This window comes from Vicia villosa, linkage group LG3, assembly GCF_029867415.1.
Source record: "Vicia villosa cultivar HV-30 ecotype Madison, WI linkage group LG3, Vvil1.0, whole genome shotgun sequence".
Classification (NCBI taxonomy): Eukaryota; Viridiplantae; Streptophyta; class Magnoliopsida; order Fabales; family Fabaceae; genus Vicia; species Vicia villosa.
Window position 1 is genome coordinate 39,305,736 of NC_081182.1, and position 24,053 is coordinate 39,329,788.

At 36.4% G+C, this 24,053-nt stretch overlaps 4 protein-coding genes across 4 annotated transcripts; 2 read left to right on the forward strand and 2 right to left on the reverse strand.

The window, feature by feature from the left end:
• Positions 1 to 3,863: 3,863 nt before the first annotated feature.
• On the forward strand, positions 3,864 to 7,405 carry LOC131661058 (serine/threonine-protein kinase SRK2A-like). The gene is made up of 9 exons (XM_058930462.1): positions 3,864 to 4,380; positions 4,636 to 4,710; positions 4,797 to 4,898; positions 4,983 to 5,036; positions 5,123 to 5,215; positions 5,319 to 5,411; positions 5,518 to 5,622; positions 5,719 to 5,817; positions 6,898 to 7,405. Exons 1-9 carry the CDS (start codon positions 4,261 to 4,263, stop codon positions 7,222 to 7,224), a joined length of 1,068 nt encoding a protein of 355 aa, XP_058786445.1. The 5' UTR covers positions 3,864 to 4,260; the 3' UTR covers positions 7,225 to 7,405.
• LOC131661057 (probable glycosyltransferase At3g07620) lies at positions 4,092 to 9,406 on the reverse strand. Its single transcript, XM_058930461.1, has 3 exons — positions 9,014 to 9,406; positions 8,684 to 8,904; positions 4,092 to 8,609 (listed from the first exon to the last, which is right to left on the reverse strand). The coding sequence occupies exons 1-3, from the start codon at positions 9,212 to 9,214 to the stop codon at positions 7,586 to 7,588; spliced, it is 1,446 nt and encodes a 481-aa protein (XP_058786444.1). The 5' UTR covers positions 9,215 to 9,406; the 3' UTR covers positions 4,092 to 7,585.
• A 3,032-nt stretch (positions 9,407 to 12,438) lies between these two features.
• On the forward strand, positions 12,439 to 17,599 carry LOC131661059 (ferrochelatase-2, chloroplastic-like). The gene is made up of 10 exons (XM_058930463.1): positions 12,439 to 12,773; positions 13,725 to 14,052; positions 14,147 to 14,290; positions 14,672 to 14,773; positions 15,030 to 15,133; positions 15,215 to 15,341; positions 15,562 to 15,714; positions 15,909 to 16,009; positions 16,134 to 16,335; positions 16,437 to 17,599. The coding sequence occupies exons 1-10, from the start codon at positions 12,679 to 12,681 to the stop codon at positions 16,662 to 16,664; spliced, it is 1,584 nt and encodes a 527-aa protein (XP_058786446.1). The 5' UTR covers positions 12,439 to 12,678; the 3' UTR covers positions 16,665 to 17,599.
• A 1,687-nt stretch (positions 17,600 to 19,286) lies between these two features.
• On the reverse strand, positions 19,287 to 23,715 carry LOC131661060 (TOM1-like protein 5). The gene is made up of 11 exons (XM_058930464.1): positions 23,459 to 23,715; positions 22,992 to 23,084; positions 22,655 to 22,774; positions 22,423 to 22,501; positions 22,214 to 22,312; positions 22,013 to 22,126; positions 20,773 to 20,936; positions 20,594 to 20,669; positions 20,426 to 20,511; positions 19,969 to 20,343; positions 19,287 to 19,887 (listed from the first exon to the last, which is right to left on the reverse strand). The coding sequence occupies exons 3-11, from the start codon at positions 22,753 to 22,755 to the stop codon at positions 19,524 to 19,526; spliced, it is 1,458 nt and encodes a 485-aa protein (XP_058786447.1). The 5' UTR covers positions 22,756 to 22,774; positions 22,992 to 23,084; positions 23,459 to 23,715; the 3' UTR covers positions 19,287 to 19,523.
• Positions 23,716 to 24,053: the final 338 nt, after the last annotated feature.

The window sequence follows — 24,053 nt, forward strand, 5'->3', positions numbered from 1 at the left end:
CATTATCGAGAATGGACCTTCCTTCAACAAAAGCCGATTGCTCTTCCGAAACACATTTATCCAAGACCATTTTTAAACGGTTTGCTAGCAGTTTGGCAACAAGCTTGTAGATAACATTGCATAGAGAGATTGGGCGAAGATCCTTCATTTCTTTTGGATTGACACATTTGGGAATGAGACAAATGTTTGTCTCATTAAGCTCTGAAGGAAAATAACCTCTGGACAACCACAAAGAAGCAGCCTGGAAAATGTCATCCCCACATAAGTTCCAGAAATGCTGGTAAAAAGCCGGGTTGAAACCGTTCGGGCCCGGAGACTTATCCAGATGCATCTGAATCAAGGCCTCATACAATTCAGCTTTGGTTAACTGGGATAGAAGACGATAATTATCCTCTGGTGATACAACCGAAAGAATGCAAGACAAAACAGGCTCATACTCTCCATGATTCACCGTAAACAGTTCCTTAAAATAGGTACTTGCAATACGACATAACCCCTCTTGATCTCTAGCCACTGCCCCTGTATCATCAACAAGCATATCTATCTTTTTGAAATTCTTCCTTACTGTTGCCGACTTATGGAAAAATTTTGAGTTCGAATCGCCGTGACGTAACCAATGCATTTTGGCTCTTTGCTTCCAGAAGATTTCCTCCCGAATCAGAATTTTGTTGTACTCCTTCTGCGCCTCAAAGAATCTCCCGGCTGCACCCTCATTATTAGCCATTCTTGCAGCTTCCATGGCTGCCATATGTAAAGCAAGATTGTGGTTCTTCTCCTTATATTTTACTTTATTCCAAATAGAAAGCTCTTTTGCACAGTTACTGATACGATGCAGCACCTCCCCATTATCTACAGCATTCCAACTTTGGTTCACAACATCAATTAACTTATTTTCTTTAAGCCATACATTCTCAAACCGAAAGCGATGCCTCTTATGGCTAATACGGTGAGTCGGATCGCAATGAAGCAGGATAGGACTGTGGTCTGAACAAGAAGCAAGTAAATTGGTAAGTTTAGCATCCGGAAAATTGTCCCGCCACTCATGCGAGACGAGAGCTCGATTAAGTCGTTCTTCAATAGCATGTGCAGTACCTCTACTTTTTGTCCAGGTGAAAGGATGCCCTTCCATTGGAATATCTAATAAATTACAGTCTGTGAAAGCCTCACGGAAACTGGCACACAACCAGTTTGGATGTTGATGGATTCCGACTTTATCACGTTGCGAGAGTAAATCATTAAAATCTCCAATAACACACCAAGGCACGCTAGACAACTCGCTAAGGTCACAAAGCATATCCCACGCCTCTCGTCTTCGACTTCTCTCCGGATAACCGTAATAACACGTAAGCCGCCAAGTCCCCTTCTCCTCGTCTTCAACCAATAAGTTCACAAAGTTCCTAGAAAAATTCAAAATTCTACAGTTAGCATAATCCTTCCACAAAACCGCTAAGCCACCGCTTCTACCAACGACATCAACCGACAAACATGAATCAAACTTCAACAACACACGAACACTCTCGAGCTTTTGCTTCTTCGACAAAGTTTCTGAAAGAAATAACACATCTGGACGATACTTCTGAGCAAGTTGACGCAGGTTCGGAATTGCGCGCGGGTTGCTCAGTCCCCGGCAATTCCAGCTAAGAATTTTCATTGGTCCCGGCAGTCCTGGCTGCCAGGACCTGCCGATAAAAAAGTCGGAGGTGCTTCTACATTCACTGATGAGCTCGAGGAAATTATTGGAACCTGTTCTCTGCGTCTTTTACGTTCAATTTGGCCATCACCATCTTCGCCTTCGGTATTTGCGGTACCGGCAGATTGCAGGGAAAAGTTCGAAGGAAGTTTTACTTGATGAGTAGTGTGGGAACTGTGTGAAGCTTGGTGGTTACTGCTAATATGTTTTGAATTGGTGGATTTTGGTTTAAATTTGTGGGGTTTGGTGTTTAACGTGGAGTTTTTTTGCATGGGTGGTAAATTATTATTATTTGGCATAGTAGTTTGTTTGGGTTGAGAAAAGACGAGGTTGTGTTGTTGCAAGGTAATGGGCTGTAGCATGTTGGACATTTGTGGGTTTTGGATTGGTTGGGTTAAAGGATGTGGGCCGGTGGATTGTTGTTTTGTGAGAATGTTAAAATCAGGTATAAATTCAGGTGCGTGTGACTTTGGGAATGGGGGAGCAGCTCCAATAAAAGCCAATGATTTTCTTGTCTGATTGTCTCCCAAGATACCAGCTGGGTCCATCAATGCTTTATGACGAGAATCTTCAGGTGGATTAATGCTCATAAACAATGGCTGACAGCGCATTAATGTTGCATGATTGGTATGGTTCCCTGCAGTAAATTCCTCAATAACGCTCAAATCTTGGTGGGCCCCATCAAGTGAAACACCACTGGCCGAATCAACTGTAGGGCCGTGTTCCGCACGCGCTTCATGTTCCTCAACCCTCTGCTTAGCTGAAGTACTACCAATACCATCCTCTTTCAACCATTTTGAATTTGCAGCAATATGAACTCTCTTATTATCCACCCTAAGGTCATTAGACCATCCTCTCAGGCCATTGTCTTCCTCCATTTCGAACCTTACTTCACACTTCTGTTCCGAGTGACCCAGTAAACCGCATACAAAACAAAAAAGACCCAAGTTCTCATATTTAAAATTAACCGTGCACCATTCTCCACCTTTGTTTTTTACTCTTGTATTTTTCTTTAATGGTTGTCGGACATCCACTTTCGCTCTCAGCCGCATATACTGCCTCCAAAAACTAGAATTGTTGTTCTTATCGTACTCCACAAATGTGCCAATATAATTAGCCATAGTTTTGCCGACTTTCTCCAACATAAAGCCTGCAGGGAGATTGTGGATCTAAACCCAGAACTCGACATGGAACAGCGGGATATGCTCAAGTTGAATTCCGATTTGTACTCTGTCAATGATCATCAGATGGCTCCCGAACGTCCATGATCCTCCTTTCAACGCAGCCTCCATATCAAGTTTATGAGAAAATTGAAATAGGAATAAACCTTCCAAAGCTTGCTTGATAATAACTCCCTTGACCGGACGCCACATATCCGCCACTCTCTTCTTCATGGACATAACATGGATTGGTTTATCACATAGAAATCTTCCAACAAGACATAATCGTAGATCACCCACCTCTGTACCTTCTTCCTCCACATCAAAACAAAATCCTCCTTCATCCTCCTCCTCTTGCAAAGATAAATTATCAATATTCGGACTAGTCATTCTGTAAAGTCAATCGGAAAAACGAACCCAAAAATCAGGAAAAGAAAAAGATCAAAGTTTCTCAGTGGAAGAAGAAAGAAAACAAACCCTAACAGAACTAGAAAAAAAAACAAATTGTCAAATAATATCAGTATCAGAATTTAAAATTGTAGTAGTGCGTTGAACTTAATAATTTTTCAATTGAACTAGAATATGTTGATGATAAATTTATATTTATATATTTTTAAAGGTTGTATTTTTTTAAAAAAGTTCTTAATATCTATAGAATTGAATTAATGATCTTAGGCTAAAAGAATTATTTTTAAAAGGGTTTTTTTCTAGGTCTAATTTAAAAAAGGTTTTATGATTATAGAGATAGGATTGACGTAAATTTTACGATAATATTTTATCATTGATTTCTTAACTTGCGTTGTTAGGGAACTGGTTCACAATCACAAGATCACTTAGAAATTAACCTAAAAAATAATGGTGTAATGTGATTAGATAAATTATTTTCATTATTGTTAGCACCAATCTTTAATGAGATTATTTCCACATAATCCTCAATAATCCCGTGTCAATAAATAAATAAAAAATTCCTCAAAATCGAATAACAACAACACTGCCACTTCAATAATCCACACACACAAACACAAACACAAACACAAACACAGTGTTCAAAAACAACCTCTGAACCATAAAAAACACACGTAGCCGACAAATATAACCATTCCATTATTCATTCCATTCATTCCCATCATCATCATCACAATAACCATACCTCTCTTTTTTTCTCTCCACTTGTTTTCTTCCGATCCAAACAACGCTTTTTCCTGTCCCCACTCTCTCCTTCCTCCCCTTTTCCCTGTCTCTCTACCTTCCTCAAATTGCGAAACAATCCCCTGTTTCCGTTAAAGCGACCTTCTTTCAATACCCTTTTCATCCAATTGCATAATCCAATATCATGGTTTTCTGATTCAATTCGATTCCATTATTTTCAATTTCTTAGGTTTCTCAGTTTTTGGCTGTTTTTTTTTAATCATGGATAAGTACGAGGCGGTTAAGGATTTGGGTTCTGGTAATTTTGGGGTTGCCAGGCTTATGAGAAACAAAGTTACAAAGGAACTTGTCGCTATGAAATACATCGAGCGCGGTTCCAAGGTTCGTGTCTTTTTTTCTTTTTTTTTTTAATTTGATGATTTATTATTAATTTTGCTTTCCTTTCAATTTTTGTTTTGATTTATCATAACCCTTTAATAATTTAGTGATTTTACTTTAGAACTCATAATTTAGCTCTTCAAGCAGAATTGATCATAGGATTCAATTTAGTTACTGTCTTGTTTTTGATTAATTAATGAATTTTTTTTTTTTTTTTTTTTATGGTATTCTGAGATTTTTCTTTGTTTTGAATTTCAGATTGATGAGAACGTGGCTAGAGAGATCATGAATCACAGGTCTCTTCGGCATCCGAATATAATTCGATTCAAGGAGGTAGGGATTCACTTTTTATGAAATCATGAATCACATGTTGAACTATGAGATCATGTTTCAATAGGATTTTGATTTTGATTTTGCAGGTGATTTTGACTCCAACACATTTAGCAATAGTTATGGAGTATGCAGCTGGAGGAGAGCTTTTTGAGAGGATATGTAATGCTGGAAGGTTCAGTGAAGATGAGGTTAATTAATTGCTTTACATGTTTCTTTCTTTGACAATTTTTCGGTTTGTCCATTATTTAACTTCCTTGCTTTTGATTGTTCAGGCCAGGTATTTCTTTCAGCAGCTGATCTCAGGTGTCCATTTCTGTCATACCATGGTAGATTCATGCTCAAGTTTGAGGTAAATTATTGAACTTTTCGGTACATGTTGTGAGAACTTATGCTTTTAATCTTCTTTTTACAGCAAATATGCCACAGAGATCTGAAGCTAGAGAATACCCTTTTAGATGGAAGTCCTGCACCCCGCTTAAAAATTTGTGACTTCGGTTATTCCAAGGTATTGGAATTAGTATCATCAAGCTTTAAAAGTTCTAAATAATGGTATTTGTGTTACCGTTATAGACTTGTAGTTGTTAGAGTGTTTCTTACTTGCTATGCAGTCATCTTTGCTCCATTCACGTCCCAAATCAACGGTTGGAACACCGGCTTATATAGCACCAGAGGTTCTTTCTAGGAGGGAGTATGATGGAAAGGTAATAGATTTACCTCACACATGGGATTGGCTCATTAGATTTATTTATATGTTGACGATAGTATTGATGACTCTATGTTGTTTTTCGGTTCTGAACATTGTTTTAGATGGCTGATGTATGGTCATGTGGGGTGACTCTTTATGTAATGCTGGTCGGAGCATATCCGTTTGAGGACCAGGATGACCCTAAAAATTTTAGGAAAACAATTCAGGTGTGTTTCCTTCCTTTAAATACTTGTTGATTTTCGTAATGTTTCTTACGTTCTTTTCTTATCATTCTTATCCTTGTTTCCTGTCCTATTCTACAGCGTATAATGGCCATTCAATACAGAATTCCTGATTATGTTCACATATCTCAAGATTGCAGACACCTTATCTCTCGGATATTTGTTGCAAATCCATTGAGGGTATGTTTATGTTGCTTAATCATCTAGACTTTTTTCGCTATTATTTGCAACGCGATTAAACTTTTTTGCATTCCAGATCATGAATGCCATGACTCCTCCATGTTAATTTAGTTGTATAAATATGCATGTACATACAATATGATTACTTGTCAAACCCTCATGAACCATCTGGTCAATTCCTCTTCTGTCGATAGAAAACTATAAAGCACTGAAACAGACATGAGCAAGCCAGCAACACCGCCCAAGCTTTATCCCACTAAGTAGGGTTAGCTACTACATGGATCAAACTACGTCATAATGTTATCAAAAACCACGTTTCTATCCAACTTGTTAGCCTTGAGATCTTTTTTAATAGTTTCTCTTATGGTTTTCCTAGGTCTTCCTCTACCTCTAGTTGTTTGACTACCCTCCATCTGATCTACTCTTACTAAAAAGTCCACGAGTCATCTTTCTACATGCCCAAAATACCTACCTCACATGTGTCGGGGTCGCATTAGTGTCGAACACTGGAGGGTGCTGCCAATTGCAGAAAATAACAGTTGTTCAAATTCCGATACCTATAGCGCTTTAGCGCCTCTATTTAACAACACTTTGTATTCAATCACACATCGCAAAAAGTTCAAAGAAAATAATTGCACACCACAAAACAATAGTTTGTTTAAATTCTGCTAAGATATAGCCGTATAACGCTAAAGTGCCGATATAGCCTCTATTCAACAACCAAGTATCAGACTCACTTTCATTTTGAAGGGTTGGTGCTACATAGATAGATAAAATTGGAATGTTTCCGTGTATCGTGTGTGCCTATGACAACATGAATTTGGTCTTCTTTTCTCTTCTTTCCATATTAACTTTTCGAGCGATATATCATGTAAGTGTCGGGTCATTATGCACATCATATACAAATCCCATGAAATCTCAAAAAATCCAGCGATTCTACTACATTTTTCATAAACATGCATATCTCTTTTTGAGTTTAAATGTGTTTTTTTGTCAGAGAAGAAGCTCTTGAAAATATAACTAAAGACATTATTTGGAACATCAAGGCTTGTTTATGACTATATTCTTTATTGTTTACAGAGAATTAATATTAGGGAAATCAAGAGCCACCCGTGGTTTTTAAAGAATCTTCCAAGGGAGCTTACAGAATCAGCTCAAGCTATGTACTACCAGAGGGAAAATCCAAGCTTTCACCTACAAAGTGTGGACGATGTGATGAAAATCGTGGGAGAGGCAAGAAACCCGCCTCCAATATCTAGGCCCATCAAAGGTTTTGGCTGGGAAGGCGAAGAAGATGAAGAAGCAGAAGATTTGGAAGCAGAATTGGAGGAAGAGGAAGTTGAAGAAGATGAGTACGATAAGAGGGTCAAAGAGGTTCATGCAAGTGGAGAATTCCATATCAATTAAGCACTCAAATCCTTGCATGTTTGCTGAAATAATTTTTTTTAGAAGACACCTTTATTTCATCTGTTGTGTAAACTAGAAGTCACCTATTTGTGTATATTATTATTACGACTCTAGTGATTTTGTATGTGTATCATGATGGACACCAACTATGAGAACAATGTTAGTCTCATTACATTCTGAACCGCCATGTTTGAGAACAGTAATCTCCTGATTACATGCTAGAATCCATATCAGTTTTCTATATATATGTGTTTGCGCTTTTGTATTATTTGTTGCACAATGAGAAAAACTACTTAGAAAATGAATATATTGAACGTAATCACAAGTGTCAGTATCGTGTCAGTGTCTTGAAGATTTAACATCACTTGTCGTAATCATGAATACGGATGTTCAACCTTCTAAGCCAAATAGAATGAATAGTCATATGAAAAATATCGAACCTTTTTGGTGGCTCATTAGGAACAAAATGCCTTTGCACTTGTTTTACTCTCCTCTGCATCATCAAGTACCTTCTCTGCGAAATTCCCATGAGTATCTTCTTAATATTAGGAATTTCCTTCACATCTATTTGAACCGAAAATGATTTCCAATTCAAAACATCACTAAAAGGTGGAACATAGCTATTAGAAATCAACACAGGCACACATTCTGCAAATATAGCTTCCACAATTCTCGGACTAGCCACCTCATAACCACTTGGACACAAACAAAACTTACTGCTTCTAAGCTTAGTCTGATAAGATTCTTCGTCAGGAAGTTCATCGAAAACTTGAACATCTTTGTCTTTGTTTTTCCATGCATTGAGGAGTAAGTATCTTATGTTACCATGCCAATGACCTGCAAAGAAAGCAAGGATTGTCCTATGAGATGGAGGGTACCCTTGTACTACTAGATTTGTGAGATGTCCTGTCCTGAGATTCATTTCAGGGAATGGTACATCTTTTTCTGGTTTGAATCCTTCTGATGTATTAGCATTGCAGAGCACCCTTATTGACTTGTTGAACAAGTTATCGACATAAGCGGATACACTTGGTCCCCAATCATGGCAAGAGAGCATGAAATGATCATGGCCTTGAGATTGATTCCAGAATGGATATTTATGAGATATAATCTGTATATAGTCTTTTACACAAAGACCAAACGGAGTTCGATCATAGGTGCCTCGCACGTAGAGATACTCAATCATCATAACCACACTGAAAGGTAGAAAATACACAAAAGCTTCATTTGGATCATATGTTCTGTAGTATCTTCCCTTTTCCATTTCGTTTATGAACATTCCTTCGGATGAGTATATGTCTTTGCTTAGACCATGGTGAAACATCGGTGGCTCTCCTTCCTCGTACACGAAAATCTTGAACACCTTTTCCATCTCTAGGTAACTCCTGTAACAAATTGTATATCGACGAGTTCAGCGTATACTGTTAACCAATTATAGTGGACCGAAAAAAGTGCGTACCTATGAAAAGCGTTGGCGTTTCTGTAAATCGGGCCATGAGGAACATATTCTTGATCTTGGTGGGTAGATGTCGAATTTCGAACTTTGCTGGCTTCTTTGATGGAATATCTTGCTTTAGCCAATTTTGATTCAATTCTTTCCAAGTTGCTGTGTTTATGATCTCTAAGGTTCTCTTTGTTTGTAACTTTATGCTTAAAGTTTGTGTCAAGCTTTTCATCATCCTAAAGAATAACAAACCCACCATCAAGAAAATGAGTAAAGATGAGAGAAGGTGTAGTATAATTGTTGAAGGTAAAAAAGTTGATGAATGAAAAAGTTTACTGTGCTTACATAAGAACCATATGAAGCAAAGGTTTGTAATGGAAATGCAGTGGCTGATGGAGCTTCTTCATCTTCATGTGTTGGAAGAAGAAATGATGAGAAATGTGGAGAATGAGTCCAATAAGAAACAAGAACTAGTGTAGCTAATGCAAGTGTGAAGAAGAGAGACAAAAATTGAGAAGAGAAACACTTGTGAGAAGAAGGTTTCATCTTAATTCGCACAATCTTGAATGATTATACTAGGTTGAATTCAATGTGATGAATGTGTAGAATGCATTTCTTGGTTATCAAATATTCTGCACTGCACATAACATATATGCTGAGTATTTTCACGTATCAAGAGGTAACAGTGACTTGAGTAATAGAGAAAAGTGGATTATTTTTTGGGAATCAAATCACAAATTATTTCTTCTGATTAACGAATTCGATGGGAGAATATTTGTTTTATTAGTTGATATTCTATTTATCTAAAAATATTGATAGACTAGCTTAACTAGTAATTACTAAATGAATAAAACGACTGTAAAATTTTTCAATTCCTAATACTATTCATGAATTTTAATTTAGAATTCTCCTAATCTAAAGTCCCCTTACTTTTACCTATACACTCTCCTAAGTGTTTGTAAGAAACAATATTTTAGACATGACAAACTTCACGAGTACAAACCCAAAACTCTATCTCTCCTAAGTAAAAAAGAATAACAATGATAGAGTTTTAAAGTTGATAAACTTTAAAACAACATGATTATTTTCTCCAAGAAGTATTGACCAAAGGTGAATGATCTTTTTATATAGAGATGATGATTCAACCAAAGAGATCAATAAGCACACCAAATTCAATCTTTAGCGAAATAAATATTTTAATTAAAGCAAATTCAATTAAATCTTTTTAAATAAATTATAATAATTATATTTTTTTCAACCGAAATATTTTCAAAACATATAAGTAGAAATCTTGAACAAAATGTATCTTTCTGAAATAAATCTATAATCAATTTTGCATATTTCAATCCACCCCTTGAAATCAACTGCATTTCACTCCTAAACTCTAATTTTTTAACAAAAATTGAACATCAAATTATAGTAAATCAAAGTAATAGGAAAATCTCAATTGCATTACTTTGATTTACTATAATTTGATGTTCCATTTTTGTTATAAAAATTGAGTTTTTGAGTGAAATATAATTGATTTAAAATATAACAGGATGTTCCGTAGGTACATCTACGGAACACTCAATTTTCAAGACCTTTCGTAGATGTAGCTACGGAAGATTTCATGAACTGAATTAATTTGAATTTTTCAAAGATTCACTATGTTGGGAAAAAATAGTGCTTTCGGAGGTACATCTACGGAAGCATGCGGACATTTTTGACAACACGCATGATGTGTAAGAGACTCATGGGGTGAGATACGAGATTTCCATAATAAGTCTTTTCAAAAAGTGCGTCAGAGGAAAATTGAGGTAGGATGTCTAAAAAACATTCGAGACAACTTGCTTAATATTTTTCATATAAAAAGAATAAATCAATCCAAATATAATAACAACATATCTTGATAATTGAATTTCTTACTAACCACAATGTGCTTAAATAATAAGCTAAAATATTAGAGCTGCAAAATATTGTGGTTAACTCAAAACTATAGTTATAATGATTAGGGTTTGTCTACTCAAAGCAAGTATTATCTATAATATTTAATTTTCTCTACATCTTTTAAAAAAGATCAGATTATAATTGGTTTCTTAAAATGTCAGCTAACAATTTTTTTTTGCCAATGTACTCTAGCATGACACCCCCTTTTTCAACGTGGTTCCTAAAAAATATTGTCTAATATCAATATACTTAGTCGAGTGTCTTGGGAAGGATTTTTAGCAAGTTTTATAGCACTAATGTTATTTCACTTAATCAATGTTGTTCTGGACTGGACTTATGGCTGGCCCCCTGTCGACCAGGGCCTAGCCATACACTATTGCAAGGAAGGCCCAATGAAGTTGCCCAAACGGTCATAGTCATTGAGGAACTTCTCCCTCACATGCCCCTCTACAGAGCACGTGACCAGCTGCCCTCCAGAAGAACCGATCTTCCAACACCCGAAGATCGTGGGGCAGTTGACCCAAGACGAAGATCACGCGCTGATCTTCCTACCCACGTATGATCCTGTCAGTCAGCTATTGTGGTCCAAATAATCCATCCCACAATAAAGATTTTGGCCCAGTGCTATGGGACCTATAAATACCATTTTCACAAGAGGGTCAAGTATTCTAATTCATACTCTAACTTTGTACTTGCTCTCTCTCTCTCTCTCTCTCTCTCTCTCTCTCTCTCTCTCTCTCTCTCTCTCTCTCTCTCTCTCTCTCTCTCTCTCTCTCTCTCTCTCTTTGACTCTGAACCTTACTTTGGCCTCAAAGTATCTTGCAGGTACACCCCTCTTTTTTGCACCAACCGCAAAAGCTTAAGTGTTGCAGGCCACTGAAGACTATTCTGATCCCGGTAAAATCAATGGTGTCGTCTGTGGGAATCATTTGCTCCCCATCTTTTTCTGAAATAGACTAAAGCAAATTCAATCTCCAAAACCTACTGATCATCATGGCCAGCCAACACGACGATAACTTGAATGTAGCCTTCGTTGTTATTGCTAACCTTGACAACAACGATACATCCGGTCACGAAATTGGTGACCCCATGGACGGGCATACTACCTCCTCCTCTTCCGATGACGCGGTCCATAACGCTGCCCAACAGCAGGAGCCCATTGACTCTTATAAAGATATTCACGTGCCACTTAATGTTGACCTTACCACGATGGCCTTGTTCCTGGCGATCAACCAAACCAACTTCTTCATTTTCCAGCAAAACTAATGAATTGTAATGTTAGAGACTGATTGCCGATCACGCTCCCCTAGGAGGCACCAATGATCCAAGTCTCGTACCACGTCCCCGAGACGAAGAGACGACCGTTCTCGCTCTCCCCTGCGGAAGCACCAACGGGACGAGTCTCAGAGCCTCTCTTCCCGATCAACTGATCGTCACCCTCGACTGGAAAGGCAGCAGCTTATGGTTACCAAGAAGCGTGGGCACACTCCTCCTCGAAAGGAGCAAAGCTCACCTGTTCCCAAAAGAAGTAAAGTTGTCGTTCGTCCCGACAAGCCGAAGGGTCAGCCAAGAAGCTCATCACGCCGCAACAAAAACTCTCGACTCGACTCTTCCCCGTCCCGCTAGCCAGTTCTAACAAGTGTGAGTTTATTTGAAACTTATTAACTTCAATTTCAACTTCCTTTCTTTCATAAAATAACATATCTACAAATATTAAAATTATGATATATTTATTTTAAATTAAATACACAAAAAAGAGTTTTTTTTCTCATATAGTAAATACACCATTTATTTTTTTAGATAATTTAATTTGCAATGGACGATTGATTAAAGGAGGGAGCAACACCACCTACCCAACGGCTAACGTTTGCTCTCTCTACACCATATGTCCAAAACCAAAGGGAAAAAGAAAAACAACAGCTCATAGCACACGCCAGACACGTGCTAACTCTCATTCTCCTCCATACTATTTGCACCTGACTTGGGTAAACTTATCACCTTTCTCCTAAATTCACCTTTCTTTCGCTATTTTTTACGCCAAACATTGCTGCTGCTGCAGCTGATTTATCAATTATTAAGATATGAACTTTCCAAATCCAACTCATGCCACGTCATCTCCTTCTACTTCTTCCTCCTACACACTCACTCATGCTTCTCCGAATTTCAAGCGCCCTATGTAAGTCTTATATTTACCATTAATCTCATGCTTTCATGCCTTTCTATTTTTGCCCCAATAATCTACTATTTCTTAGTAAGCTTTTTATTATTTTTTTTAATCTTTTTGAAATCCAACAATGTTTAATTAAAAATGGTATACCATGTTAGGAGAAGATGTAGGTCTACAAGATTATTCCAATTGCATTGTGCAATTAATGATGAGTTTGATTTTGCTGTAAAAAGATTTGGTTTAATTGATTTTGATTGAATTGATTATAGTTAAAAGTGACTCAGGAAAGTGATTTATATTTAGATAATTTTAAGTAAAAATGAGTTGAATAGGAAATTTCAATATAAAATTCACGTTTTAATTTAAAAGCTACAAATTCTAGTCTTATTATAATCAATTTTGAATTAAGAACCGAACACCTCAAAATTATTTCAAAATCAATTCTACACCTTTAGAATTGCTTTTACCTCTTATAAAAACTAAACTAAAATATACAGTATATATTAGCTGAATTTTACATTACAACTTAGTGTATGTTTGGTTCTACCGTAAAAAAAAAAAAATTGATTTTGAATGAATCAATTTTGTTAAACTGATTTTGGATAAAAGTGAGTTGAAGATAAAGTGATTTATGTTTAGATAAATTCTTGCAAAAGTGAGTTGAACAGGAAATTTTAGTGTAAAAATTGCGTTTAGGCTCAAAAGCTACAAATCATAACTTTAAGCATAATCAATTATGAATAACATAATCAATTCTACTAGAGAGCAATCAAACACATCAGAATCAATTTTGCGCACTTCAAACGTGAAACCAACATTATGTTACATAGTAGTTTTTTCTCAGGAAATGTCCTTAGAATCCAGTATTACTGTAACCTTGAATGTCACTGATGCTATTTTTTAAACTTGATGCTTTTACTTGGTAGCTTTTTAAAGCTTATTTTAATTTTACTTTCACAGGTTGTTGCCACAGGCAATCTGCACCTCACAAAAAAAGTCAATCTCCTCTGGAGCCCTTGTGGAGCCTTATGTTAACTCTAATCCTATGAAAAGTTACATAACTGCCGGTTTTTCTCCACGGCGATATGAAGCACAACCCTTGGTTTCTAGCCAATCACTCAACAAACATGTGTTCTCAGTGGAAGCCTTAGTAACTCGAACAGCTCAAGATGTTTCCGATACAACTCTTAATAGTGATGACAAGATTGGAGTGTTGTTGCTAAATCTTGGAGGTCCAGAGACTCTAGAAGATGTGCAACCTTTTTTATTTAACCTTTTTGCTGACCCTGTAATACTCTAGCTTTTACACACTCTACATTAGCCTAAGACTGTTATTTTTGTTGTTATTAGATATAAGTTGTGTTTTACGTAAAATCTCGCAGGATATTATACGATTGCCAAGAATATTTAGTTTTCTTCAAAAGCCATTGGCCCAGTTTGTGTCTGTTCTAAGGGCCCCAAAAAGCAGAGAAGGCTATGCTTCAATTGGTGGCGGTTCTCCACTTCGACGTATAACTGATGAACAGGCATGACACTTCCTATTAACTTTTTTCCCTTTTGATAATGACTTATATTTCACTCTCAAATCAGTACAATACTTCAAATTTCAATATTCAGAAAATGAACTAATCATGTTTGAATAGGAGCTGTTCCAGGCATTGTTATACAGTTGTCTGTTTATGTACTTGATGCATGAAATTTACCATATCGTATAGTTTTATATTGTCACCTCATCTGTAATCTTTATCAATAATTTCAGTCAAACTGTTGGAAGTTCCACTAATCCTTTAAGATTATAATATTGACTTATATTTTTGGTTGATGTTTTCAAACGATTTTTAGCACTATGGTCAGAACATATTCATTATATTATTATCCTTTCTCTTCTAACGATCTCCCCTACACAGGCTGAAGATTTGAAGAAATCTCTTTTTGCAAAGAATGTCCCCGCTGAAGTGTATGTTGGTATGCGTTACTGGCATCCATTCACCGAGGAAGCTATTGAACAGGTACTTGATGATCTCATTCTTAGTTCACTATGTAAATACTATGATGAATTTGATATAGATTATGCCATCAGGGATTCTCTTCCCTGTTATTATTTTACATCTACAATGAATTAAAAATATTTCATTATATTCTGTGTAATCTAAAAGAGAGTTAGGAAAATATTTTAAGATGAATCAAAGAAATCAAGAATACTAATCAGATATAATTGCTCAAACGTGATTATAATTTAGTTTCCTTTTGAAACATATTGTGTAGATTAAAAAAGATGGAATAACGAAGCTGGTCGTTCTCCCACTTTATCCACAATTTTCAATATCAACCAGTGGCTCGAGCTTACGTCTACTGGAGAGCATATTCCGGTGATTACTGTTACCACATTGATTATTCTTCAAATATATAAACTATCTAACTTCATGTTATGTTATGAATTGGTTCTTTAGAGAGGATGAGTATCTAGTCAACATGGAGCACACTGTATTACCTTCATGGTATCAACGTGAAGGGTACATAAAGGCCATGTCAAATTTAATCGAGAAAGAGCTGAAGAGTTTTGATTCCCCTAAGGAGGTAGACTACTTTTTTTCTTTTGTAGCTTCAATGACTTCATGGGAAGCTATGAAGTGCTATTTTTGGCCAAAAAAAAGTTTTTGTTGATATTGTTCAGTTAACGATTTTGGTTATTCATCTTGGCCATTTTTATTTGGCAATGCTGAGAAGTATTTCTGAAATTGAGCTACAATTTTTTCTCTGTCGCTGTGTATGCATCAAGTCCGGCTAATTTGTGCAGGTCATGATATTCTTTAGTGCCCATGGGGTGCCGCTTGCTTATGTGGAAGAGGCTGGTGATCCTTACAAAGCAGAAATGGAAGAATGTGTGGATTTGATCATGGAAGAACTTGAGAGAAGAAAGATAACAAATGCTTACACCCTTGCCTATCAGGTACCTTTTGTCTTTTTCAGTTATTTGATTCTGCTGTTAGTGTTTTGATTTCTATAACTTTTTTCTCTTTAGAATATGTATCAACCTTACTTACCTTCTAGTATATTGTCCTCGCTGAAGTTATCCATTAGGCAATAATTTCGAAATAAATCATGAAGTTTTCTAGTAATTGAGTATAGTAATTCTTCTTGCAGAGTAGAGTTGGACCTGTGGAATGGTTAAAGCCATATACGGACGTGACGATTGTTGAACTTGGAAAAAGGGGAGTGAAAAGTCTCTTGGCTGTTCCAATTAGGTAAATATATTACTCCTGTTACGATTTATTTCTTTATCTTTCTCGCCCTTTTCTCAGACATGCACAAAGTGTAAGCGACTAGCATTTTTGTTTTGTTAACTTGTGCGGTTTTATTCGCTCGCAGCTTTGTGAGTGAACATATTGAAACTCTAGAAGAAATTGATGTTGAATACAAAGAATTGGCTCTAGAATCTGGTATAGAAAAATGGGGCCGTGTTCCTGCTCTAGGATGCGAACCTTCCTTCATCTCTGATTTGGCAGATGCTGTGATTGAAAGCCTCCCATATGTTGGTGCCATGGCAGTTTCAAACGTCAATGCACGACAGGTATTCTTTTCCATTAGATATAATTGTGTTCAATTATCTTTTTAATCTCTGGAATCTGGCTTCTTGTGATGGTCTCATTGAAAGTATGGATTCTTTGGCAGTCTTTGGTTCCGCTCGGCAGTGTAGAGGAGTTATTGGCAACATACGACTCACAACACAGGGAGTTGCCATCGCCGGTGATAGTGTGGCAATGGGGTTTGACAAAAAGTGCTGAAACATGGAATGGAAGAGTAGCTATGCTAGCTGTGCTGCTTCTTTTGTTTTTTGAAGTCACCACGCCTGATAGTGTTTTTCACCAGTGGGGAATATTAATGTCCTCTCTTAGGTGAATCAATCTCAGCCATGTCCTCAAAGATTGGAGTTTATAGTTTGAGTTCAATTTTGATAATTCAGTGTATAGTTTTTAACACTACCATCAAATCGTGTTCTTATACAATATTGATGGTGTTGTTATATCACTTGATCCATATAATAAAGAGTAATGATATGCTTACACCCCATATCTACACCAATACTTACACTACGGTGAACAGTGTTTTTTTTAAATAAAATAATAATATTTATTTTTATTTTTAAAATTAAGGACGACACTGTTCATGTACGGACGTGCATTAACCAACTTCATTACTGCATTAACCAAGTTTTTACACTGCATTAACCAAATTTGATGACTGCTAAAAATTATTTTTAATACCTGAATATTGCATTAACCAACTTCATTACTGCATTAACCAAGTTTTTACATTGTATTAACCAAATTTGATGACTACTGTAAAATATTGTTCATGAGTGTAAGAATAGCATTACTCAAATTTGGTTAATGCAATGTAAAAACTTGGTTAATGTAGTAATGAAGTTGGTTAATGCAATATTCAGGTATTAAAAATAATTTTTAGCAGTCATCAAACTTGGTTAATGCAGTGTAAAAACTTGGTTAATGCAGTAATGAAGTTGGTTAATGCACGTCCGTACATGAACAGTGTCGTCCTTAATTTTAAAAATAAAAATAAATATTATTATTTTATTTTAAAAAAACACTGTTCACCGTATAAATACGGTGAACAGTGTTTGGTGTAAGTATTGGTGTACATATGGGGTGTAAGCATAGCATTACTCTATAATAAATCCTACTTAGTGGGAAGAAGTTCTTGTCGTTTTAGTCAAGCTCATTCTATATATAATAATGTGTGGATGCTTGATTACATCACAGTGGAAAAAAACATGACAGTAGATCAAAATAAAATCCATTTAGTTTGTTTGCGTACATGCACAACGTTAGCAGCATGTGCTAATTTTTTTATTTTCAGAAGCAAGTCATTTTAGGAGTTACTGATTACACCTCATGTTTTTTCTCTTTCAAATTCTATGAATTTCTGAAATTGCTCATTTTGTTTTGTGTGTAATACAATTCAGATGCACCCTTAATATAATACATTAAATTTATACCAAAGTGCAAAGGGGTGGCAAAACGGGCCGCCTGCCCCGCCTAATGCCTGCCAAAAAGCGAGCGGGACGGGCAAGTCCGCCAAGTAAAATGAGCATAAAAATCATGTTCGTCCCGCCAAGGTGGCGGGTTGGTGGGAGGCGGGCTTGTCCGCTTATTTTTTTATTTATTTTTTAATAGATTAATAGTTTTTTTTTTACCTTTCAATTAAATTTTTCACTTATTTTTTAGAACAATTATTTATAAAACATATTTAAAATAAATTTTACTTAAAAAATATTCTATATATTTACAATTAAATGTATAAAATAAAATCATTTAGAATTTAAATTATTAGAATTAACTAAAAAATGACGGACTTAAGGCGAGACTAGATTAACAAATAGGTGGGGTGGGTTTTAGAGGGCTTTGGTGGGGCGAGTTTAGGCGGGTGGCGTGCCCAAAATCCTAATCCAACCCGCCATTTTTTGGCGGGTGCGCGGGCCGGGCCGACGGGCCACCGCCCATTTTGCCACTCCTACGTGCAACCAAGATCTCCAAACCACTCTTTTCACGTGAGCTATCAACATTTAGTTACAATATCTCAATTCCTACGTTTACTCATTAAAACTAAGTTCGTTAATCCTACGTTTACAATTTCACGTTCTCACATTACTTGTGACTATGATGTGTTTGTTTTCTTTCTAGTTTTGAATTAGAGTACATTATATCTCATTAAAAGTCTAAGTTCTATCTATGGCTACTCTTTGTTTGAGTTTTGATTTTGTTAAATTTAGGGGTTAGGATTCTATGGTCGATTATCACAACATGCTTTAGTAAGCAGAGAAAGCAAAATCATCAGAGATTTGAAAGTACACAATGTGAAGTAGGGCAATCATGTGGCATTGCTTCTTCATTGTCGTCACATAGTCATGGATCATGGACTCATGACTGACCTTGGGGCCGTACACGTGCTGTTGTCTTACATATTCCAGTCGGACTTGCTCCTACCACACATGAGAGATTCCATGTAGGCTCAAAAAACATGTCACTACTTCCATTATATGTATGTATGTCGTTCTGCTCATGTATGGCCATGGAACGAAGAGATAAAACATATATTTACTTATGATTTTAAGAAGGATTTTATAGCAACACGACTTTTTTTAACAAGATGTCATTGGAATTGGACAACATGGTTATCTCATATATTTACTTATGATTTTAAGAAGGATTTTATAGCAACACGACTTTTTTCAACAAGATGTCATTGGAATTGGACAACATGGCGGACCGTAGCATCACAATGCAACGTTGCTTTGAGTATAACAATAATAAACACATATCCCAACTCAAGATCTTGAGGGGGGCACACTCTCAAAATCCAAACCTCCACCACTAGACCAACCCTTAGGGATTGTATTATGATTTGACTTTATTTTTTTAAAAGAAAAAAAAAAAGACCAAACCAATTAAAAGTGGCATTTGAATATTTCAAAAATGTTTAGAATAAGAAGAAAATATGCGGTTAGTAGAAATCAGGGAAGAATATATATCTCATTTATATCACACTAGCACCTGAAACTTTGGTGTTGTAAGCTTTATAATTACAAGTATTTCAAGAACTGGAGACATGTCCTTCCTTCTTTTTCTCCCTCTCCAAAGTCACCCAGAGGCAACAAAACTACAACAGAAACCACAAACTTCTCACAACTTACAAATTCCAACTAAAAAAAAATTAAAAGATGTTTTGCTGTTAAATATCTCAGTCTCTAAAATCAAAGCTTCCACTGCGAGAGCTGCTTCCGTTACGACTATGTAAAGAGAGACCTCTCAAGTGGCCAGATAGATTAGAAGCATCCTTGTTTTCCTGAAAAAATTTCTCCCTCTCAATGTGTTTTGCAGGTGGTGGTGGAATCGCCACGTGAGGAAGCTCCTCGGTCTGTTTTGGACGTGGAGGAGGGATTAAAGCCGGTGGAGGAGCAGGATTGTAAGCTTCTCGAGATGGTTCTGAGGATAGTGGCCGTATTAAAGGACGGTTGAGTCTCTCCCCGTTCATACGCATGCGAGAGATGTCCTTTTCAGTTTGTTCATCTTCAGGTCTTGCACAAGCCTTTCCTTTGCGTAATCTGCAAGGCATTAGTTATACCAAGATGCATTAACATACAAAATACAGTATTATCATTTTATTAAGAACAATTTAGGTTTACCTTCGCACTAACTGTTCAGGCTCTTCTTCCTCCTCTGATTCATCGAGGTCGAAATGAGTAGCAACAGTTGCTGTAGCTCTGCCAGATACAACATCATCGCGTTTCGGAAGAACTTTTGGAAGTTGTTCATTAGCATTTGTCGTAACTCTGCCAGAAACAAGATCACCACGTCTTGGAAGAACTTTTGGAAACTGTTCATTAGAAGTTGTTGTAACTCTTCCGGATACAACGTCATCGTGTCTTGGAAGAACTTTTGGAACCGGTTCATTAGCAGTTGTTGTTGTAGTTCTGCCAGAAACAAGGTCATCGTGTCTTGCAAGAACTTTCTGAAGCTGTTCGTTTAGTTCAATTGCTCGAGAAACTGTCCTCTCATCTCTACAGATGAAAAATGAAAATACCGGTTTAAGGTACAAATTAACCGTGTGAAAAACAAACAGTACCGTAAAAGCAGCCTTACCGAGAAGCCATCACAAGATGCATTACCCTTTGCTTCTGAAATGAACATTGTTCTACAAGGTCAAGGGTGAATTCATCACTTGCTCCCTACGAAAGAAATGGAAAGTTTTTCAGCGAAAGCTAGAATCTAATTGTTTACAGATTCTATAACTATAACTTCTAGAGTCACCTGAGGATGCTGAGCATCAACAGCGTCAAGGACTTCTTTTAAAACTTCCAATGCATTACCAGCCTTTTGAATGATGCTGCAAAAGACGATTACAATATACAAGCAAATGAAAATGAAGATACAGACAGCTATTTCTAAAATAAATTCATCCAAAAAAACTAAACTCAAACATAAGTCACCTAGATTCAGGAACTGTCTTGGACTCTGCTTGTGGTACAACAACCGCTTCATGTCTAGGTGGAGCCTGTTCCCGGTTTGGTATACTACCAGTACTACTAGGTTGTGAACTAGCATGATTTGATTCGACCACTTGAGCACTTTGAGGAAACTGCACTCCGGCATTCTGTAAAAGGTATAAAATCAAAGGTCGTAAGTATTGGCATTCAAAGGCGTATAATGACTTTTGTGTGTGTCCTCGAGCAACTACTTCTTCTTCCTATTTTTGGTAACAAATATACTAAATAGAGCAACATGGGAAACTGTAAATGGGTAATATCCAACATAACTTCAGTCCATCAATGAGCTTGATCTCTAATATAATAATACCACCATAATACATACAATGCTCCACAATTTTCCTAATAAGCCAAGAATCAAAACAAAAATAGTGTACCATCTACGTATACCAGAGTTATTAATAGCGGCCGCTCCAGGCGCTATCCCGGGATTCTCTTCCGGTGCAGCAACCCTCAACTACGGAGGAGCGGGTTCGTGTTTTCTCCTCTCTCATTTGCATTTTCACCTTTCTCCATTGCGTTTCTTCTGTTCGCTGCTCCTCGCGTTTTTCGCTCGCTGCTTCTCTTGCCCTAACTCCTCCGCCTCAATTGCTTCAAACTTCTCTCTATTCTTCTTCTCTACTTCTGTTTTCGGCTTTTCTATTTTGTTCTTTATCATGTTCTTCTCTATTAATTGTTTTTCTATTGGTTTTCAGGTTGTTCTTTTCCTACAATTAGTCCAAAAACTTATTTAATCTACATTAAATATATAGGTAGATTATTCATATAAGTGCAAAAATTTATCCCGCTATCCCGTTTTTGGAGTCGGCCGCTCCGCTCCGCTATCTGGGAATAATAACTCTGACGTATACACCACATACCAAATACTTCAAGCATTGCGTACGGGTACCGCGTATCCGAATCCGTACCAGGTACCAAAGCGAACTATAAACCTGGTGGCTATGGTTAGCACCGTGTATTCTACTCAAGTATGAACATAAAAACACTTGTCCTACCGGTATGCAATTTAAGAGTCACTTTCCGACTAATTGGATAAATTTTGCTACATCAGCCTCCTCTTCAATTTTTTGAAATCATATAGTTTGATTAATATCATTCTTTCTTACTTGGAAACAAGAATAGCCTAGCTAGTAGCCTCTCTATAATAGCATACTACAAGTTTGTGTCGCGTAGTTGTACCTACCACCAAATCATAATATGCATGATAATACTGAGGAAATTTTCCAGAAGCACCGCCAAGGGATGATTGTGTGGCATCTAGTAGGAGAAATATCCTTTCTCTCACAGGCAAATCAGACTGCAATGAAGAAACTAAGAAAGTAAGAAATCAGGTAAAGTAAAAACCGGCCAAGCTAATCAAGAATCAGCGAAGACGAAAACTCACCTTTTTCTTCACGATTTTCACAATAATAGGAATAATTCCGATATCAATCACTTGCTCATGAATATGCTCTCCAGTATTGTTCATCAACATTTCCAGCAACTAGAAAAATCAACAGATCAAAGATAACTCAGTAGAAATCCATGGAACAAGAAAGCAAACATGTAATATTCAACCTCTCTAGCTTTAACAAAGTCATTCGTTATACTCACCGTGACAGCATAAAGTTGAGTGTTTGGGTGTTTGCTTCCGAGTTTCTTCTTGATAGCTTTAACAACATCTCTAGCTTGCCTTCATATTCAAAGGAAACGATGGTAAGAAACAATAACCACGAGGATTATCCTAATATACAATTGACATCAACAATGTATTTCCCGACGTTCTACAATATTGAATGATAAAAAAGAAACATAATCCATTAAGCAGATGAGAGCTTTGTCGTACCTTTTATCACGTGCAACCAGCTCACATATTTCAATATTTCTTGCCCAATCAGTTTCAGATAATTTGTCGCTTGTTGCAGCGTTGACTAACTCAGCTGCCATCTTTTTTCTAAATAGCAATCTAAAAATTTAAATAGTAAACAAGAGTTATAACAAATATCACAAGAAGAAGCAAACACGGAACGGAATAACAAAAAGTTAATGTCAACAACAATTGAATCTAGAGGTTTATCAATATTTCCTGAAGACAAAAAAAACAAAACTGAGGCAAGTTTGAAACAATCTTCGAATCAATTTACGCAATATTTCACACTACTATTCGTGACTTAAAAATATACCTTCCAATAAACTGATCTCAGTTGGTAGCGAAAAACGGCATGAAATTCTAGTAAAAATCTAATCCTGAAGAAAACAGATTGTCACAAACTATCCTGCAACAGAAAAAATCAAAGACAGATAAATTTATCATATTACTCAACTTCAGTATCATTGCAAAGCAACTGTATCGCAGAAAAGCACTTTCTTTCATCAATTACTCATTGCTCAGTACTTTCTTTCATCTTAAGCAAGGATTAAAAAATGGGTATATCATAATTAACCTCATAAAAAATTAATTTTTTTTCAACAATTAAACTAAATCGTGATTTGAGCTACACTCAGATCTAAATTAAGACCCATCAACAAAACCCACACAACTAACTAACCAACTAACTAGCTACAAAATACTAGTACATAATTAAATTTCAAGAAAAAACAAAAACAAATGTTGGTGGGTTTGATCTTGATGAGGGAGAGTGAGGATTACCTGTGAAGAAGGGAAGAGATAAAGAGAGAGTGAAAGTTTCAGCATTTGATTTGATTTGATGAATGGAAGATGAAATGTGATTTGTGTGTTGCTTTTTCAGGTTTAACCTTTTTGGGTATTTCGATTATGATGATGAAGTGTTGAGAAATGGACAAGTATGTAATTTGAGGTTTGTGGACTTGTTGTTTACTTGTGAAGAAAAACAACAACAGAGGAAAAGAAAATATACGAAGAGAGTGTTGTTTGCGTGTGTGTTACTGTTGTTTGCGAAACTAATAAATAAATAAAATAAATATTAAAATATTGAAATATTAAAATAAAAAATAAAGATTGTACAGTATTACAGAAAGAAATGAATTGAAAATGGTAAGAAAAAGAATCTAAGATGGGTGTTACGGTTTCCTTATTTGAGGAGAAAACATGACACCGCCACGACTGCTGTCTTTTGTCTCAAAAGCTACTAAAGTTTACAGTAGTTTTCTGAGCAATTTACGTTATTACCCTGGAGCTGTTAAAGATATTAAATTGTGATTTTTTATTTTCCTCTTTCTTGTGTGACACGTGTTCTGTATTTTATGTGATTTAGGATTTGGGT

What these genes read in the sequence shown, in the direction of transcription:
- LOC131661058 (XM_058930462.1), top strand. Translation starts at nt 4,261, where the DNA reads ATGGATAAGTACGAGGCGGTTAAGGATTTGGGTTCTGGTAATTTTGGG. An exon ending in ACATCGAGCGCGGTTCCAAG is followed by an intron (nt 4,381 to 4,635) that starts GTTCGTGTCTTT and finishes TTTGAATTTCAG; the next exon opens with ATTGATGAGAACGTGGCTAG. An exon ending in TTGTTGCAAATCCATTGAGG is followed by an intron (nt 5,818 to 6,897) that starts GTATGTTTATGT and finishes TATTGTTTACAG; the next exon opens with AGAATTAATATTAGGGAAAT.
- LOC131661057 (XM_058930461.1), bottom strand. Translation starts at nt 9,214, where the DNA reads ATGAAACCTTCTTCTCACAAGTGTTTCTCTTCTCAATTTTTGTCTCTC. An exon ending in TTGCTTCATATGGTTCTTAT is followed by an intron (nt 8,905 to 9,013) that starts GTAAGCACAGTA and finishes GTTATTCTTTAG; the next exon opens with GATGATGAAAAGCTTGACAC. An exon ending in AACGCCAACGCTTTTCATAG is followed by an intron (nt 8,610 to 8,683) that starts GTACGCACTTTT and finishes AATTTGTTACAG; the next exon opens with GAGTTACCTAGAGATGGAAA.
- LOC131661059 (XM_058930463.1), top strand. Translation starts at nt 12,679, where the DNA reads ATGAACTTTCCAAATCCAACTCATGCCACGTCATCTCCTTCTACTTCT. An exon ending in CTACTGGAGAGCATATTCCG is followed by an intron (nt 15,134 to 15,214) that starts GTGATTACTGTT and finishes TTGGTTCTTTAG; the next exon opens with AGAGGATGAGTATCTAGTCA. An exon ending in CTCTTGGCTGTTCCAATTAG is followed by an intron (nt 16,010 to 16,133) that starts GTAAATATATTA and finishes ATTCGCTCGCAG; the next exon opens with CTTTGTGAGTGAACATATTG.
- LOC131661060 (XM_058930464.1), bottom strand. Translation starts at nt 22,755, where the DNA reads ATGGCAGCTGAGTTAGTCAACGCTGCAACAAGCGACAAATTATCTGAA. An exon ending in CTCAACTTTATGCTGTCACG is followed by an intron (nt 22,313 to 22,422) that starts GTGAGTATAACG and finishes TGATTTTTCTAG; the next exon opens with TTGCTGGAAATGTTGATGAA. An exon ending in CCTGAACAGTTAGTGCGAAG is followed by an intron (nt 19,888 to 19,968) that starts GTAAACCTAAAT and finishes AATGCCTTGCAG; the next exon opens with ATTACGCAAAGGAAAGGCTT.